Source organism: Pseudorca crassidens, chromosome 9 (genome assembly GCF_039906515.1).
Source record: "Pseudorca crassidens isolate mPseCra1 chromosome 9, mPseCra1.hap1, whole genome shotgun sequence".
NCBI classification, from domain to species: Eukaryota; Metazoa; Chordata; class Mammalia; order Artiodactyla; family Delphinidae; genus Pseudorca; species Pseudorca crassidens.
Genome location: NC_090304.1, coordinates 33,961,587 through 33,981,617, shown reverse-complemented (window position 1 = coordinate 33,981,617; position 20,031 = coordinate 33,961,587). Strand labels below are relative to the sequence as shown.

At 34.6% G+C, this 20,031-nt stretch overlaps 1 protein-coding gene across 8 annotated transcripts in view; it reads left to right on the top strand.

The window, feature by feature from the left end:
* Window positions 1–20,031, top strand: part of GAS2 (growth arrest specific 2) — a 158,214-nt gene that overhangs the window by 81,936 nt on the left and 56,247 nt on the right. For all 8 annotated transcript variants that reach the window (XM_067749597.1, XM_067749591.1, XM_067749598.1 and 5 more), the window contains 2 exons: window positions 9,015–9,078; window positions 17,112–17,253. In XM_067749597.1, coding sequence (XP_067605698.1) covers window positions 9,015–9,078; window positions 17,112–17,253 — 206 coding nt within the window. The remainder of the gene's footprint in view (window positions 1–9,014; window positions 9,079–17,111; window positions 17,254–20,031) is intronic.

The window sequence follows — 20,031 nt, the reverse complement described above, 5'->3', positions numbered from 1 at the left end:
TTGTCTCAATTTTCTTACTATTCATGAGTTCTTTTGTTAATTGAACTAACCAAACTTTCAGTTGGACTCCAAGAAGCTTGGATGGCTTTTTAAAACCCCATTCAAGTAATAAATAATACATTTTATTTTGAAACAATAAAGCATAAAGCAGCTCATGTAACAATGGTCCTGGTATATAAATACATACTCTGTAGCATATAAAATTATGTCATGAAGAATTTTTAGATGGTCGAGTTCTTCACCCTGTTTGAAAAAAGCTGACTTTATAAACAAGAAATTTTTATATAAAAATTAAATACATGATAATTTATATGTCAGAGTAGTTTGTTAAAATATCTTTGATTCTGGTTACCTTCTACAGTATAACTTCCCTTATACCTTGCAATTAAAATGTATTTATATAGCCAAGAAGGTTTAATAAGACCAAATTTTCAAGGCTATAAATTTTTAAAATAATTTTGAATCCTCTCAGTACCAAACCAAATCAAATAGTTAGGCTTTCTAGTTTGCTACTCAATGAAAAGATAAATTTGAAATTTCTGCTGCTCAGAATAGGGCATGAGGTGATGTACAATAGGCCCTGTGGAGATGGAAGAAGGGAGCCAATACTATAGCATTGACTTCAGGATTATTCAGAGAAAGGAAACAGCTGTACCCATAGATGTTAATGATAATCAGGAGGAAGCCCAATGAGAAATTCCATTTCCCCAGGTGGAACCCATTCTCCTTGGATTTTTCTTATTATTCGCTTGTGAGTGAGGAAGTGATTGAGCCGCTGCACTTGCAGAATTGACTTTCTTGCAACAATAATACTGTGTACTCTGCTTGATGTCTTTTCACACTTCACTTTTGAAAGGGAATTTAGGGCAAGGGTGTTTTCTTTTTTCCCTACCTCAAGATTTCATTTCAGTAGCACACAAGATGAAGAGCATCCTTTGTGTCCTAGTGTTTTGAACACCAAATAAAAGGACAAGATGCCCTGATGAAGGGGAAAAATCTGTTTGAATGAATGATAAAGTAGATCATTGTACTGAATGTGTATCAAGAGGCTTCTGTCTTTAGCTCTTCAAAGGTCTTCGCCTGCATAAAGCATTCTTATCTTTGTGGCAACTGATACGTTACCCTCTGTTGCAGTGCTTTTTTTGTACGATTATTTGCGGGAGGATCTTAATTCATGACTCACTCTATCTGTTCTCTTTCCACAACAGCTAATGACAAGAAATCTCAGTGGGTGGGGAAGGGATGCCAGGGATGAACTAGGGAGTATAGACAGCATCTTATTCCATATGCTTCTCTCGTGCTTGTCGTTTTGATTCTGGGCAGATAACTTTCTATGCCACATGACGCGATCACATACACGGTGTAACCTTCCATTTACCTTCTAAGACATTCTTGAGAGAGAATTTTTCCTCTGTCAAACGTCAGTTCTTGGATTATAAGTTTACTAATATCTCAGAATAGTGTTTCAGAAGTGAGACAATAGAACAATGGATAAATATCATGAACAGCTTATTCATAAAAAACTTATAAAAGCCCAAAACAGAGATAAAAATGTTTGACACCTTAGTAATAAGGCAAATGCAAATAAAAACTATGAAAAATTAGTGAGGATTAACAATTTTATATTTAGTGCTGAGTATAGAGGAAAGTGGGATCTTCTATACGTTGCTGAAAAAAAACTGGAAGTTGGCATGCCTTCTTTGGAGGGCAGTTTGACATTATGTAAGGTCAGTGCTCATATCTTTTTATCAAGTTGTTCTACTTCTAAAAGTTTATTTGAAGGAAATAAGTACAGATAAGCAATAGAATGTCCATTGAAACATTTTTTATAAGAGTAAAAAAGGGGATGAAATGAATCTATTTGGTGGTAGCTTAAACTGTAGTCATTCATAGATACCAAGCAAAAATAATATTCATAATATTTTTGAGACTAAGAATATGTGAAAATTATGATATAATATGAACATGAGGTCTCAGCATTTACATTAGTAAATATCAAAAAAAAATACTATATTCAGAATCTGAAAGTAAGATAAATAGTAATTGGGTTGTAAGTAATATCATTTTCTTCTTCAGTTCTCTATTAACATACTTTAGACCGTAAACAGGTGCGGCATGTAATCTGAAACATGAACAATTTTATTTATATTAAGATAATTTGAACCAAGTTGAGTAGAGATTTATTGACATCAGTATATTATACATCAGTATATTTTATATATCAATGTATTATAAGGGCTGTTTTATATTAGGACCAAATATCTATGACTTTTTCTCAATTTAAAAAAATTTTAAGTTATGAGCCCTAAAATTGATGCTCCTATATGATTTTTTTCTAGGATATTTTAAGTAGAAACTATTTCCTTAAATTAGTGATACTCTTGCATGGAGGATTTATTATTTGTAATTTACTTTAGCCCACTGATTTAGAAATTGTTAAGTTAGCTTAATTTTTTCCTCAGAGCTTTGTTTATTTTGCTTTACTTATGTACATTCTGGTGAGCTGGAAGTTGGAAAAAGATAAAAGGATGGGGGAGGGAATATTTGAAAAATGCACATTTTTTTGCTTGCTGTAATTGTGTCAATATTATTATGTTATTGGATGATTATAGGATTTGGAGGCCAGTGACTATTCTTCATCTATTTCTCTGAGAAAGAATCTACTCAGCAAGAAAAGGGTTTGCTATCTGCTGTGCTAGCATGCAAATGTGTGTGATTTGTTTTTTATTTTTTGTATTTGTATTTGCTGTGTGGCACTGTCTTCTTTTGATGCATGACTCTGAAGAGTAGTTTTATACGATTCTTTGTTCTATTGAACACTGGTCAAGCACTGACCTACCTACAGTATTGGTCTGATGTTGCACAAAAGTGAAAAGGATTGTGTGTGGATTTTTAAACATTAACATTTTCTGTTTTATACATATTGCATCAGAAAAAGAATCTATGCCTGCCTTCCAGTGTTTGATAAATCATCCCTTGGTGTTGTTGTTGTCTGTATTGAGGACTATAAGAGTATTTCTGTAGAAAAAAAGTTATATTACTTTTATTAATATTAATGTAGAATAACAACTTCAGGATACCAAATTAGCTCTGGATCATTTATATTCACATTATTTCTTCCCCAGGAACAATTTATTTTAGACTTTGGATTTTTTGACACCTGTTCTTATAAAGTACTTTATTAGCATCTTGGGGTTTTTTTGTTTTTTTTTTTTGCAGTACGTGGGCCTCTCACCGTTGTGGCCTCTCCCGCCGCAGAGCACGGGCTCCGGACGCGCAGGCCCAGCGGCCATGGCTCACGCCTTGAGAGAACAAAATGTCTCCCAGTATCAAGGATTTGATGGAGTCAGGGTTGAATTAGGAAAGGGGACAGCCTTTTAGCTTTCCCAGAATCAAATTTTCACTGTGCGATATTAAATAACAATAGTTATATGCTCAATAAGGGTAGCCTAGCAGTGCACATGTGCTATCATATCTACTTTCCCAACAACCACCATTTTATAATGAAAATACTTGGTTAGGACCAAGAGAATTAAATAACTTGCCCAATATTAACAACTTCTCAGTGACCCAGCTAGGATTTGAATTCAGCTTCATTAACCTTCAAAGATCATATCCCTGTGTTACAGAAAGTTATGCTTCGTATGAGTTAATTTTAGAAGTTCATATGATGATTTCAAGTAAAAGGAAAAGTAAAATATAAATAAAAACCAAATTAGAAGAGACTCTTGACTCCTATTGCTGCTCTGAGTGATAGTGACTTAATCCATTAATTTCACATAAGGTCTGGGTGCTAGAGACAGAAAGGGCACTCCTTGCTCTGGGACATTTTTTGACTTAGTGGCAAAGGCAATTAACTATATTTTATTCTATACATCTTCCATCACTGATGAGATTATGCGAATTATATGGCTGCTGTATCCTGTTTTAAATGCAAACAGTGATTCTGAGAAATTTGGATACACACACACTCAGCATTCTTGAGTTTGTGAGGTTTATTCTTGTTTGCCTTTTCTTCTCTTTAGCTTCCCTCAGATCAGTTTTAAGGCACCTAAATTTCTTTGCTATTCCTAATTGCTCCCTACCTTTAAACTCAAGGATTTCTGCATGTGACTTTCTGGGAGTGACATGATGTAGACAGCCATCCCTTTACTTTCTTGGGAGGCATCTTTTGTACCTTATAGATCCTGGTAGGTGATAAATGCCCATAATACCCATTAAGGGCTAATCCAATTCACAAATTATTTTTTCCTCCATTCATCATCATCTTCATCATCATAATCATCATCATCATCATCACCGTTATCTTAAACATTTCTAGAACATGTTCCATATATCAAATCACATTTTAATATTTTAACCAAAATAGGTATAGAATTATAATTGACGTTTATTGTAATAATCATAACATTGATTAATATAATGATTCTCAAACTTTCATGTGCATATTCATCACCTGGAAACCTTGCTTAAATGTAAATTTTGCTCAATACATCTGGGGTGGGACCCAATAATTTGCATTTTTATCAGGCTCCCAGCTGATACCAATGCCACTGGTCTGTGGACCATCACTTAAGTAGCAAAGGAGTAAAACCAGTTCTTCTGACATCTAGTTTAATGTCTTCTACTATGTCACTCTTTCTGAGTATGAGAATCTGTTCTCTGCTCTGGGGAGGTGGGAAGCTATTAAATTTATGATATTTTCACAATTTAATATTCAGTCAAAAATAAAAGTTTTGCAAATATTTTCTTAAATATAAATCTAAAATATAGTTTCCTTTAAAACCAAAATGAATACTATTGCCTCTAATGTATATAAACCAAATAGATAATGAAATTTTCTTATTTTCATTTTTTGTCCATCTGTTGAAACAATATATATAGGAAAACTATACATTCATGGTCTAATGCATTTTATCCTTGCAGATTCTGTGACATTAAAACTCTACCCCTTGCCTTAGCAGAAGGTCTCATTTTCTATTCCTGGAGCTAGCAGCATTCCATTTGACATTTGATGCCCATGAGATTTTAACAGAATCTAGGTTATAAGATTGCCACATATTTTGAACAGGGATCTATGTTGCTTTTCCCAGAGGTGTTCTGCCTTATACTTTTCTTCGAAACAGTTTTGATTATTTAAAAAGAAGCCTCCAATGATAAGACCTTTTGCATAATAATCACCAGTGACTAGACAGCTTTTTGTTTTAAAGATAATTTGTTCAGAGGAAAGAAAGCCATAGTGATCCCCCCTTCTAACCATAACTCAAAGCAAAAGACCATATTAATATTGTAATGATAGAGTGAAAAAATGTTTCCTACCATAAACCTCAATTTAAGTATAAATTTCATTATATTTTTGAAAAGACAAGTCAGTAAAATGTCTTTAAAATGAGTAGTGCATACAACTCAACATAAAGGCTTTAGTTCAAATGCAATATACTAAAAATTGTCTTTCTAATCATCCTGACAAAAACATGCATTCATATATACAATATATAATCAACTTAGGTAACTTATTGAAAATGGGTTCATCTAAATTATTTTATTCCCAGAGATGCAGAAAAATTGACAGTAAGATGTTTAGTGTTTTATAAAATGACATGTTCTAATGTAATTGTTACTTAAGTTTTATGCTTAGCACAAACCCATAATAATGATAGGCTCTCTCCTTTATATCTGTCTATATATGCCGGCCAAATTGACCTACTTAACCTTAAATTTGATTAAATTTAGAATTAACTATTTCTGATATAATATAAATGACAAAATATTCAAAATACACTCATTATAATAACCGCTTTAAATTATACACATCTATCCATAGTAGTTTTTTTAATTCTGAAGTTTCTTCCACTGCTTAGTATGGTGGCTTACATATGACAGGTGCACAGACAAAAAAATGCTTATAGGAAAAAAAAAGAGTGTATTAATATTAACTAAGCTAAATGAAGATAATCTTTAAGCAAATAATTTACAACAAAAATAATAATAAAGAAAGAAAAGTAACCTTGGGAATTCTTTTCTGTGTGCCAAACATTGGCTAGGAATAACACGAATAGTATTGTGTTAAATCCACACAAAAATATTGCAAGATACACACCATTATTTTCCCTCAGAAAACTGAGATTTTATAATCTCCCAAAATAACAAACTAGTAAATGTTAGAGCTCACACTCAGACCCAGATCTTTGTGGCTCAAATCTCATGGTCACTATTCTCTTTCCATCTGTTAACTTTAGCTTAGAACTTTCTTGAGTGCAAAAACCAAACACAGTCACATCTTTGGTATAATGTAGATACTACTTAAAGACACTTGAATTTAATTTTATAGAATAAGGTAAGAGTGTTTGCTTTTACAATTAAATAAACTTTGACATAATTTAAATTCTTGCCTTTTCTAAATATGCTAGGTAAGATTTTAGCCTTTATTCAGTTTATTGTCACAACCATTATCATCACGACATAATTGTCATCATCCTTGATAATTTGAGACATGGTGTTTACTGAGTAATTGTTCTGTTCTTGTCATTGTGCTGTTATGCCTCTCTGCAGATTTAACTCATTCATTGCTTACAAGTCATCAAACATGATATTTTGGGCCATTATGGATCAGGCATGATATGCCCAATATTCAAAATGCCATTAACAAGTGAGACAATATTATAGGTGTGTTTTGAAGCAACAAAGCAATTGCTTTATTAAAGATAACGCTTCCAAGAAAACTGGGAAGTAAAACATCATCTTTCTATTATCATTTTCCTAAGGAATGATGCTGAGTGAGATGTTTATTTGTCTTAAATTTTATAAGCTGGTTCTGTTAAGGATATAAAAAGGAGAATCATGCAGTTACTTTTCGGTTTGCCAAATTGATTTTCTAATGAGTCCATGGTAGATTCAATATTTTAGTGTTGGCATGCAAAGGCTGTTTTAAATTGATAGCTGAATACACAATAGCAATGCATCCTACATATCACATTGTCTTTCTTACATTACCCACATTACTGTTTTTCTTCAGAATGAATTTTATTTTCCATTGAATGTATCTATTGGTATTTACTTCCAATTCTTACATACTCCCAAATTAAATACAATATGTTGATTAAAGAATCATGATAGTTGAGTCAGGTGTTGCTTTTTAGAGTTGGTGTTGACTGCATATTGGCACAGTTTGGTCAGTTCACTAATAATTTTCATATTTTAACACTGTTTCCATCACAAAATGCATGAGATTGTATCCAAGTCTCCTTGAGCTTTAGCTACTTGCTTCACACAGCTTTCACTGAAGATGAGGGTATTAGCAGGGCCTTAAACATCTTCTTCACTTCAGCTTTCATGTATTCCTTTTTCCTGTTTGTTATTTTGTACCATGGACAGGATAAAAAAAGTCCAAATCAGAAGAAACTGATTATCTAGACAAGAAGATTGATTTTCATTTGTTTGCTTTTGTTTTATGATTTTTGTTATTGTTCTCTGTTTGAATTTGGTGCCTATGTGATATTACAGTCCATACATTTCATTGCACTGAAGTCGATTTAATATATCAAAAGTTGTATCATTTAGCCAGAGTCAGCTAATGGTGCACTTGAAATTGGAGGTAGTAAATATCTTTGCTTTAAGGCCCTTTAGTTAAAAGTAATTTTAGACTTCCCCAACCTGGATTTTATGACAATTCACTAAGCATTAGCTGAAACTCAAATGTATATTACCAAGAATGGAAAGATTCTGTAATTCAGATTTCCCGTAATCAATTCTATTTTAATGAACATTGCTGATGATATTAGAACTTATTTTAAAAGCTTTAAAGATGACATTTTATAGCAAGATAATAAATTTTTGTTTGTTTAAAGCCAAGTGAAATCATATACTTTTATAATCTAAGTAAATGTATTTTTCTATTCACCACACACTCCCAACAAATTCCATTCTGGCGTCAGTGGCAAATATTGCCATCGCCATAACCTGTGGAGAGAAGGAATTAGATATTTAAGTGGGGGGAATAGAATAAAGCTGGGAAATTAAATTACTATAAAATTCTATGTTTAAGAATTGAAGCAATATTGCTATTTTTCTTAATGTTTATCAATAAGCTAGTATTTTCTTTTATCAGGATATTGTGTCTATGTAAAGACCATTCTCAATTCAATCTTTTCCCCCCAATATCTGTTGTTAGGTGCTGTATATAATAACATTTTAAAAATTCTCTAATCTTAGTTTAAAAAGAAAAAAGTATAAGCAGTACATACTCCTCTGGTAGGCTCGACAAATGCAAGTATGATTTGTCAACATTACTGAATGTGTCCAGAGCAATTGATAAAGCAGCTTTATTAAGTAATCATATTATATTAGAAAAGAAATATCAATGCAAGGAACCATCTTCTAATTTGCTCATTTTATGGGCAAAACTGGCTGATGGTATATATTTGTACATATTTACAAAATTCAGTCCGTTGAAAGTGTTTCTTTCTAAAGTATCATTTAATCAAATTTCATTAGGAGAAGACATCAAGTTTCAGAGGGCTCACTTGACATTATTGTTTGGAGGATAACAAAGGACCGTGATGTGTAATTTTTAATCCTTATTCATTGCATTATTTCTGCTAAAATCACTGGTGAAGATAGAGTTAGGATTTTTAAAAGACCAGACTTTGCTTCATAGTCTTATATTTGCTGTCTGTTTTTAAGTAATCCATCAACTATTTATATCATAATTATAGCTACATGTGTTTCCAATATTGACTTACAAATATTAACTAATTGAAGAAAATATTTTCAGGGTGGGATTCCTGAGACTCATGGCTTTTAGGGAGGAAGTTGGGCAAAGAGTTTTGAAAACTGCTTTAGGACTTTAGTAAAGCTAACTGTACTGTGGGATAGGATGGTTTCTATGAATATCAGAATGAAGACTAGCTCATTTATTGGGACCATGAGCGATGAGGGAGTCCATCCTGCTCCCCATTGAGCTGCTTTACTGTCCTTTCTATTGTAAAGGTGTCCACCTTTGTCTTGTCTTTCAGTCCTCCACAAGCAACCCAGAGAAGTGTGTCTCTGTTTGCTGGAGCTTGGCCGGATTGCAGCCAGGTAGGTCATACTACTGCCGCTACTTAAGACTTGACCATCTCAGCATCCAAGCAGCTGAGAAGCTTGCTGCCTTTTCATCGCTGATGTTTAACCTAGGTGTTGAGAAGCAACTCCTTCAAATATGATCAGTATAAACATCTTGAGAGCAATTGTTCAAACTAAAAAAGTGGACCACCAATATTCTTAACATCGTGGCCTTATCGTCAAAGTCACTGTGTTTAGGCATTTTCTAAATATCCTTTAATTGAATACATTTTCCTTGCAACTCTTTCTTGGGAGGCTGGGGAGGATCTTGTACATGAAATTGTATGTGACAATTATGCTTTCCTTAGTGGAAAGTCTATTCCCATTACTCTCTCTCTTTCTCAGCTCCTTCACCCCTCTCTTCCTGTTTACTCTTCAATAATTTTCAGCCTCTTCTTTTGTTCCTTTTTCCTCATTTTCCCCATTTAACATCTCATCCCTCAACTCTTTTGGTTTCTACTCCTGAGTGGATGGATAGTTTTAAAATTATTCTCCATAATTTGATTGGAAAAAGATAGAATATTATCCTTCATATGTAGAGATATCTTTGGAATCTTTTTTTTCTAGAAAAGAAAAACAAGAAGTAATTGTAGAAATCATAACTGTAGCTAAATAAGCAGGAGAAGGGACTTTATTAGCTCAGCTGACTTGATTTGGTTTCATGTCTTCTCCTTATTACATTGCAAATCCTCAAACAAGGCTTCTGACAGTTTTATAAAGCCCAAAGAATTATAAGTGAAGATATAAATGTTTCAATAGATCTTGGTGCAAAATAAAACTTCAGAAGTAATTAGAATTCATTTCTCATCCAGATCTGATTATACTTCTAGCATTGAGATCAGATGAACCAATAAGACAAAGTAAGAGTTTGCTCTGGTTGTTAATTCTCAAAGGGAGAGCTATAAAGAAAAGAAAAGACAAGGTGAGCACATCAGCAAATTACAGCAATGGGTAGAAAACTTGTTGCCAATGAATAGCCCTTTTTTTGAGCCAGTGGAAAATTCACTGTAATCAGAAGTAACCCCAAGTTCTTTAAAACATCATAGTCAACATAATCTTAACAAATTGTTCATCAGGTATGGATTTTACTTTATCATAATAATTGGATGAGAGAGATTGTTTTAATTTTTAAAATTTTGAATTAAATAAGAATGAGGCTCCACTCAATAAGGAGTGAAAAAAATCAATTTGAGACATTTAGGGATGTCCCTACTTTCTCCCACACCTTTCCCAGCTATTTTGTGTGACAGCCTCTGGAGAGGGTCCCCTTGTCTTCTGACCACTCAGGTCTCTACTACTCAGGGATAGTTCATAGTATCTGACTGTTTCTTAGGACCCCCTTCCCCTTCAATGCTGTCACTTTCTTGGGTTCTGAGAGGGAGCGAGACAAAGGTACCTATTGCTTTTAGGACTCCGCTAAGCCACTCCTCTACCATGCTTAAGCCTTCTGACCTGCAGGACAAACAGCTATGAGTCAAAGGACTCAGCCTTGAGTCCTTGGGCTCAGCAGATATCCCCTAAGAAAGGTGATATTAAAAATACAGGAGGGAGGAATACACACAAAGTAAAATCTCAGTAAATGAGCTGCTGCCCCTGAAATGCTAGAGTAAAAGAAAGATTGTCTAGAGTTCCTGGGTAATAGGAGATTAGGCAGAAAACTTTTTGTTCACTTGGTTATTTTAATTATATCATTAGAATATTCTGAAATGCCAGATTCTATTTTGGTGCTTTGATAACCTAAATATGTGGATCAAACAGGCATCATGATTCTGAAAGTTGTGATAGAGGTAAAAAGGAGTGGCGCTATCTGCAGAATTAGCTGGGAGTTGTCATTTCCTCTTGCTTGGTGTACATTATTTACCTATTTTCTGGATTTATTTTATTATCTGAACACTGTTAGGAATCTTGCTGAACTAAACATTTTAACTATGACAAGTCATCAAAGAAGAAGGCATGCTATCCAATGACAAAATTCCCTTAGGAATCACCTTTCCTCCTGCTACTGAGTCTGTCATGAATTGCCCCTTGCCATCGTATATAAAACAAATTAATATCTTGGTTAATGAAAGGGAATCATAATGGCCTGGTCAGTTTGAAGGTGAAGCATTATATGAAGTGCTTTGTGTGTGTTTTTCCCCAAATATTTTAAAACTGAGATTCTGGGTTGCTCCTTTTTTTTGGGGGGGTACGCGGGCCTCTCACTGTTGTGGCCTCTCCCGTTGCGGAGCACAGGCTCCGGACGCGCAGGCTCAGCGGCCATGGCTCATGGGCCCAGCCGCTCCGCGGCATGTGGGATCTTCGCGGACCGGGGCACGAACCCGTGTCCCCTGCGTCGGCAGGCGGACTCTCAACCACTGCACCACCAGGGAAGCCTGATTTTTTTTTTTTAAGCCACTTTATTGAGATACGGTTGACATACAAAAAACGCTGTACATATTTAATGCAAACCACTTGATGAATTTGGATATAAGTATACATTTATGAAACCATCACCACAATCTATGCCATAAATATATCTATCACCTCCAAAAGTTTCCGCTGCCTTCTTTATTATCATCATCATTATTATTATTATTATTATTATTATTAATAAGAATGGGTGACTACATTTCTGACCTCACTTTATGACCATGTGATAAAAGCAGAGATTATTCACATTACAAAAGAAAATTACTAATTTCACAACGCAGTGATCTAAGGATTAAGACAATACATTACAATATTCAATTTGTAAATTTTGCCTTTTATCTTCTTCACCTACTTAAGTGATGTGAAGTATTGCACACTTACCATGAAAAAGAAAAAAATATGCTAACAGATTATTCAGGGCATCACTTTTGTGTGCAGCATAAGGTTAAACAGCTGAATGCCAAATGGATAGATTGAACATTTAAGTGTAAATGTCTATTTAAGTTTCTCTCTGTACACATTTGAAGATTTTATCAAAATTTTAATGGAAGTTCAATTGTGCTTTAAAAACACTAACCCAATAAACCCAAACATCACTACCTTAGCCCTGTGTTGAAGCATAATCGTTGAAGGAAAAAAGGGAAATTCATCATTCCATCTTATTTTACTCCTAATTTTTTCTTTAGATGTATTAAACCTTTATCTAGATCATTGTATGTGTGCTTCCTCCTCCCTGTACTCCTCTATGGAGTTGAATTAAGACAGAGTTATTGAATTATTGAATTAAGACAGCATTAGACAAAACCAGAAGTGGTATTTGGAGAGCTCTCAAGAATCACATTAATTTGTACACACAACAGATGAAGTTTGACCATAACAAAATCCTAATACAACCTTGCAAGTTCTGTGTTTTTTCCACTGATAGATGATGTTTCTTTACACTTGATTCTAAACATTTATTTCTCAAATTTACATAGATGTCATCTTAAAAGCATCAACGTCACTTTAGAAATGATTCACTAAATATTTCTAATTCCCTGCTGTATTCTTTTGCCTGGGAACACTCCGTGGAGCTCCTTTGAGAGCTGTGGGGTGGGAGAATGAGACCACTTATTTTTGTTCTCATGGGTGAAACTTGCTTTTATTTTCAACTAAACAGAGCTGTCATCACTGGAGAGTGAAATCCCTCTGTTAATATTTCAGAAACCATGTCAGTTTCTGTGTGTAAAATATGCATGTTTGTCTTCTGCGAAATAAAACATTCAGCAAAAACAGGTCAATAAAAAGATCTTTTTAATGAGGGTGCTTTGATATTCATTGTTTAAAAAAGGTTACTATGAATTCAACCTTTTTTAAGACTGCAGAATTAAGATTAACTTTATGATAAAACTAAAAAAACCTTTTGATATTTTGGGTTGGGGCTGTGATGAATAGTCAACATCAGAGGGAAGCTTTTTATATTTTTATTTTTGAGTGTTTTCTTCATTTTCAACAAAATTTATGACCATTCAAAAGAAATATACTTTGTGAATATTTTTGTTAGTCTCCTATTTTAATCCATGCCTTAATGAAATGTTACTTAAAAGAAAATATTCTTATACAAGGCTTATTAATTAACTCATCCTATTTAAAGAGCTTGACTCTGACTGCTAAGAATAAAATTTGTTTTCATATGAGTGAAATTTCCATCCAAATTTAAATCTATCTTTAAATAACTTTAAAACAGAATAAAAAATGGGGCAAAAACCATCTTGTAAGAATCTATAAACTATCTGTTGTGTGCCTTAAGAAGGGGGAGTTTCTAAACTTTATCCCTCCAACTCTAGTAAAATAGGCTCCAGATGTCTTTTCTTTGAAAATTATAGTCTAGTAAATAGTTTGAGTAAATTTTCTAGTTCAGGGCTTAGTTTAGGGGCTCAATTATTTCATCTAGACCAATCTCAAAAGCTGTATCCTGTGCCAGAAAAATGAAAAGTCCATTTCTAAGATCTCATCATAAAGTTATTAACCATAAGACCATTTCCCTAGCACTATGCATTTTTGAAATGAGACCAAAAATTTATAATATGATATTGCCCTTTCAGTAACCCCCCTATTTTCACATCACTGGGGTATACAGATGCAAAGATTTGGTTTTAGTGGATTCAGCCTTCTTGCTGTCTTTAGTTTACCCTTATTCAGTTTGAAAGCAACAGTTAACCCTTCTCCCGCAAAGCTTTGAAATCTTGTAGTTGGACAAGAATAGAAAACACTATAAATTTTTGAAAACCTTATAAACAAAATCAAAATGTAGAGTGGTATACAGTTAATCATGGAAACCAGAATGAAGCAGCCTTTTGGAGAGCAGAAAAAAGACCTACTGGTGACTAAGCTGGCTTCAGGTGCAGGCCCCCAACCCAAGGGGAATTTCGTGATTTACACACTGTTGACACCTCCAGACAGACAGGAAGCCAGTGAATCATATTGAAGTGTGTATTTCAGGACTGGCTGACTGTACCTTAAGCAGCTTGAAGTATTCAAAAGCCAATATAAGCAGAAATTTGGGGCTTAGTGTTGATTTTCTATGCAGTGGCATAGCTAATTTTCAGCATTCGCAGATAAAGAAAAATCTCCAGGGCAAAGTTTTCCATGTATGACTTTGTTACCAACTTCATTCAAATTTTGTTTTGTATTCAACATGGAGTGGAGCTTGTTGTTACTTTAATAACATATTTCTTATTATTTCACTTTGTTAAAAAAAAAAAAAAGAAAAAGAAAAAATTGTGCAACCCAACCAGCCTGCTCCTGAAAGATGGCATGAATCCACCTACAATTACAAATGAAATCATATTTTCCAATTGACCCAATTTATACTTTCAAATATGTTTTCATTTATGATTGACTTTTAATTGGCTGTGAATTCTAGCATGTTAAATTCCTCTAGCTTCACTGCCCAGTTTATGTTATTATCTTGAGAACATTAAATGTAGCAAAATGTTATACCTTGTTGGAACTAAGAATTCACATAAGTCTAGAGGGATTAAAAAGGGTTGCCTGTTGAAGTTCATCCAGCGAGTTAGCAGCAAAAATGAATTTATAACTTGTTCTGCTATGCTCCAGCACCAACATATTCCTGCCATCCTACAATTCTAGGAAAATTAATTTAAAGAAAGCCTATGGTGAGTTTTTTTGTAAAGGATACCAACAATAGTAATAATATAACAATAGTAATAACACTACATCTTAATTTTGAGGCTGTTACATAATTTCATTGGGTGGTATATTTTAAAAAGTTAAAACTTTGGCAAAAGGACCTCAATGCTGCAGTTTCCTGGTTGTACAAGCTTTGATACATCAGTTGTCAACAGCCGTCTCAGAGATGGTGCCATGTGTCAGACACTGTACTGGGAGTGTAATGGATACTGTTTTAATTCCTTCTAACTGTATTAAAACACAGGAATTAGAACTTGCATTTTACAGTGAACTAAAACTGAGGCTCAGAAATAATGTACGTCAAGATGCCCAAAAGTTCCAGACACATGGAAGACGTTCAGTAACAGTTGCTCTTTTAACTTTCTTCTTCCTCCCTCCTCCCCTCCCTCCCTCTCTCTCTCTCCTGCTACATCAGACCTCTAGGACAGGCCACTTTCATCTGTGTTTTCCTGAGAGAAAACAGACTCTTAGAGGTTAAGTGATTTGCTAAATTTAAAGAGTAGGTTAATGGCATAGTTAGCTCAAGTCTGCCTCAGGGAAGAATGATACCCAAATCTTCAAGTGAATATTACTGGTACTTGTCAACAGTAATGAGATGCTGGGTTGAGTTAAGTGTAATTAATGAGTGCTAGAAAGTTAAAAATGTATTTTAGTTTTGAATAGGGTTTAAAGTTTTCTAGAAGAACATTCTTGGGGGGTAAAACACTTATTTACATTTAATGTCGATATGTTTTATTAAAGTGATATGCATTTAAAGGTCCAAAACAATGAAATCTAATTCATCTTTGGAGCCTGAACTCATTGTTATATGAGAATATGGAAATTTTTTGCATTCAAACAAAGTAGCTATTAAGTATCTATTGTGTGCCATGATCTACACTGGCTGCTAGGTATGCTGTGAATCAGACAGTCTCTACTGTTATAGAATCTGCGGTCTATTGCATGTTTCTACAAATGTCCTGTTAACTGGCCAATCTGTATAAAAGGTTTGAAATGTGATAAATAGTGCCTAAAGTCTTTTAGCTAATGATTTATGTAACTAAAACTTACTCTGTTCACTAGAGGCAGTTAGCAAAACAGCAATTATTATTTGAGTTGTGCCAGCTTACACTGTTTTGTACTGAATTCTGATATAAGTTTTCCAGCTCTCAAAGGCCACCTGACGTGTGTGATGATGTCAGTTAAAATAACAAGCCCTTAGAACAGGATGACGGTAACCTAAGCTTTTACATTTAATGATGTTTTAATATACTATTCACTCACTCTAAGGTATTAGACATATTGCCAACATATTTATTCTCTCTATATAGGTTATTTACTTTGTAGGTAGTCCACAGCCTATTTTGAAAAAATTTCCAAGTGACTTTTTCTTCTTCTTTCTAACACGTGATCACCTGATTAAAATGTCAGAGAAAACCTGAAGTAAGAAAACCTAGATCTGCATCTTTATTCTGTTCCTAGCTCGTTCTATATTTCCTCTGGATCTGTTTTATTTATTCTGTAAAAATGAAAGGGTATAACTACATGAACCCAAAGATCCTTCCCAATTCTCAAATTCTGGAATTATCTTTGGCCTCCTTCACTTAGGTACAATTGATATGCATCTAGGAAACCAAACCAAATTTAAACTTAGCCTAAGAAAAATATGGGAGATTAGAATGCTGTTAACAACTACATCTCTGTGTTTGAACTGCTGTGGCATTTACAATTTACAACACATAATTTTTAACATATTGTTATTCTAAATTATTTTTTGTTTCTTTATTCATTTTCTTCCTCAGTAATACTGTACATGCTTTCATTATGTTGGTCTTAAAAGCATAACCAATGTACTGTATTACCCATTCTACCTTGATCTGGGTCCATAAAGATATACACGTAAGAGTGAATTTCTTCTCTGTTAATTCATTTAAGGACATTTATTTGGGGAAATTGCTGTTTTCAACTTGACTCTGACTCTCTGATTTTATTTCCATTTTTAACAAGCTTATATTCAAAATAGGAGTTCAATTATAGCACTAATATCATTAAAGCTAGTAAATCTGAAAGCTGAAGACTAAATTAATATGGTAATTCATGTTATTGACTCATTAATATATGGAGTATTTTAATTTATTTTTAGTATGTTATGCATCTATTCATTTATATGTTCATATATAGATATAAGCATATATGTGTATGTATATGTAACTATAAATATATATGTATGTATGTATGGGGGTGTGCATGTTTTTCCCTGCTTAAAAGGGTGCCAATTTAAGAACATACTATTTCAATGCCAGAGAAAAGTTAATGTTGTTTTGAAAAGTTAGCAGTTTGGTCCTATGGTATAATTGGATGCAACATACGGCTAAGTGTATCATTATTACAACTTATGCATGTGTATTGATCTGGTGTCTTTTAAAAAGGTATGGTGTGGAGCCTCCTGGTTTGATAAAGTTGGAAAAAGAAATTGAACAAGAAGAAACACTCTCTGCCCCTTCTCCTTCACCTTCGCCTTCATCAAAGTCTTCTGGAAAAAAGAGTACGGGAAACTTACTGGATGATGCAGTAAGTAAAATTGGTCAAGTTTCTTATCAACACTTGGTCTCTTTTGAACTTCAAAACTTATTCTGTACAATCTTCGATCAGTCTAACCTTTACCTATTCCAATGTTATTGAAATTTATTTTAAAATCCTATGAGGGGTCTTCCCTGGTGGCGCAGTGATTGAGAGTCCACCTGCCGATGCAGGGGACACAGGTTCGTGCCCCGGTCCGGGAAGATCCCACATGCCGCAGAGCGGCTGGGCCCGTGAGCCATGGCCGCTGAGCCTGCGCGTCCGGAGCCTGTGCTCCGCAATGGGAGAGGCCACAACAGTGAGAGGCCGGCGTACTGCAAAAAAAAAAAAAAAAAAAAAAAAAAAATCCTATGAGGAAGTTTATAGTCCTGCAGTTCATTTTGAGATTCAAAACTGAGCCACTTATTTAAAATAAAGCGTCACTTAATTCTGCTGAGTAGTATCTAAAATTTTAGGATAATAAGTCATCCTCCCGAAAATTGTCTTTGAAAACACTTAAGCCTTGATACTATTGGTTCCTGTTTCCTTATTCACTGATAAGAAGCCTGAGGCATGGGACTTGAGGATCTTTAAAGAAGGAAAAGCAAAATACCATGGAGAAGATAACTGCCCTTTATTGACTGCCTGCTATGGGCCGGGTTCTGCCAGTATTCTTCAAGTGCTCTTGTTATCTTTAGGGCAGGTTTCTTATTGAGGAACCTGAGACTTGAAGTTGAAATACCTGCTGAGAGGAAGAGAGGAGCTTAGATTCCAACCTAATTTTGTCTAACTCTCTGAGGTCACCAACCCTCAGAGTTCTTGAGACACCATCTTTGGCAGATTAGGAAATATTTTCATTATACCCTCATAATTACAGAAAACAGATTCTGGGTGTAACAGTAAACAGGATGAAATAAAATTCTCTGGCTACTTCTGTTGTGTCTTAAGTAGTGTGTCATGTGTGTGCATTTACTTCCCAGCACATATGTTTTGAGCGTAAATGTCAAAAACCTATGGGTTTTATAAAAAATGGAAACCTCGGGGATGTCAGACTGAAGTATGTCTCACATACACAAGGAGAGTTCTTAGAAACTAGCACCAACCATAATGCCAGTTATAAGGAATAGGCAGGATTGAAAAGGACAGCTAGCCTGTAGCTGAGAGTTTCCTTCCCAAGGGTCTGAGCTGAAAAGAGCAGGGGAAATGGCTGTTTGGTGCTGTAGGATGCAGAAAGAAAGATTCCCCCATCTTTTCTTTCTTCCATGTGACACTATAACCTATATTGCAGATTTAAATGAGCAGAAATATAACAATTTGTCTGACCGATTGAGAATTCCTATTTCTGCCAAGGGTAGCACACATAAACTTAGCCCATCAAGGTATCTTATCCAATGCCAGGTTAATTTAGTTTTCCTTTGTTCAATCCACTCAGAAATGAAAGGATAGGCAGGGCATTTTAATAATATACCTAAAAGGACTTTAAAATCACAGGAATGTTTTTAATGATCAGCCACATGTCTTGAATCCTGCTGTTTCATTTTTATTTTGTAAGGTAATTGAATAACATTGTACTAATAGTAGATAATGGCACATTACTTATATATTGATGAGAACAATTTTTTTTTTAATTTTATTTATTTTATTATTTTTGGCTGCGTTGGGCCTTGGTTGCTGCATACGGGCGGCATGTGGGATCTTCCTGGACCAGGACTCGAACCCTGTCCCCTGCATTGGCAGGCAGACCCTCAACCACTGCACCACCAGGGAAGCCCAACAATTTTTTCTTCTCTCTCAGTTATACTTTTTTGATTAGACTTACTTTAGAGTAAGATCTTCCTTTTAGTCTTTCTCTCATAAAAGTGTTTTTCTGGGGTTACTATGCTTGATCTTAGGCCTTTTCCTCTCAGCTCTTACCTCTATTCACTTCCTTTAATGCATTAGAGTCAGAGGTCTGACCCTTAACCTCCTAATGAATGAATTACTGAATCAAATGAATTTCTTAGTCCTCAAATTATGAGACCACTTTCTGGTGTTTGACACTGTTGAGCACTCTGTTCTTGAAATTCTTCTCCATGAACTTTATTGCTACCAGAATGATCAACCTAAACGCAACTCAGAATTGATTAAAATTGTATAAGGGCTCTATAATATCCAGGGTAAAGCCCAGCCTCAGGTATGTGTCACATAAGCCCTCCATGTTCTGGCCCATTTTGTCTTTCCCAGACTTTTTTGCCCTATGGATTCATTCTTGCATTCTGATGTATCTGTTGTAAACCTATACTCTAATCCCAAACTCCCAAGGAATTTTTATACCCTGTGTTTTTCCTCACTTGGCTTTCTCACACTGCTCATCTTTGAAATCTACTTTTAGACACCTTTTCATCTTCTAAAATTCAGGTTGTGTGGCCTTCTATAGAAAGCTTTTCTTGGCATCTCTCATCCCAGGTAAAATTGACAAATTTGTCCTTGGTACCTCAAGTTCTTTTATATATTTAATGAAGTGTTTACCTTATTGGGCATAAATACCTATTCTTCTCTAGGTATGGTCCTTGCTCTCAAAGACAAGGACCATATTTTATTCAGCTAGATCTAGTACCATGCTTATTGGATAAATTATTAATGTGGGTAATCAAAGTTTAAAAAAGACTCTCCCTTTTTCTATTTATCTGGAATGGCCATGTGCTCTGGAAATATGTGCACTTCTCAGCTCTGCTGTAGCTTTGCAGAGTGAGGAGATGTCGCCCCTTGAAACCATTTCCATGAGCCTGGGAAAAGTAGTTAGAATGGTTC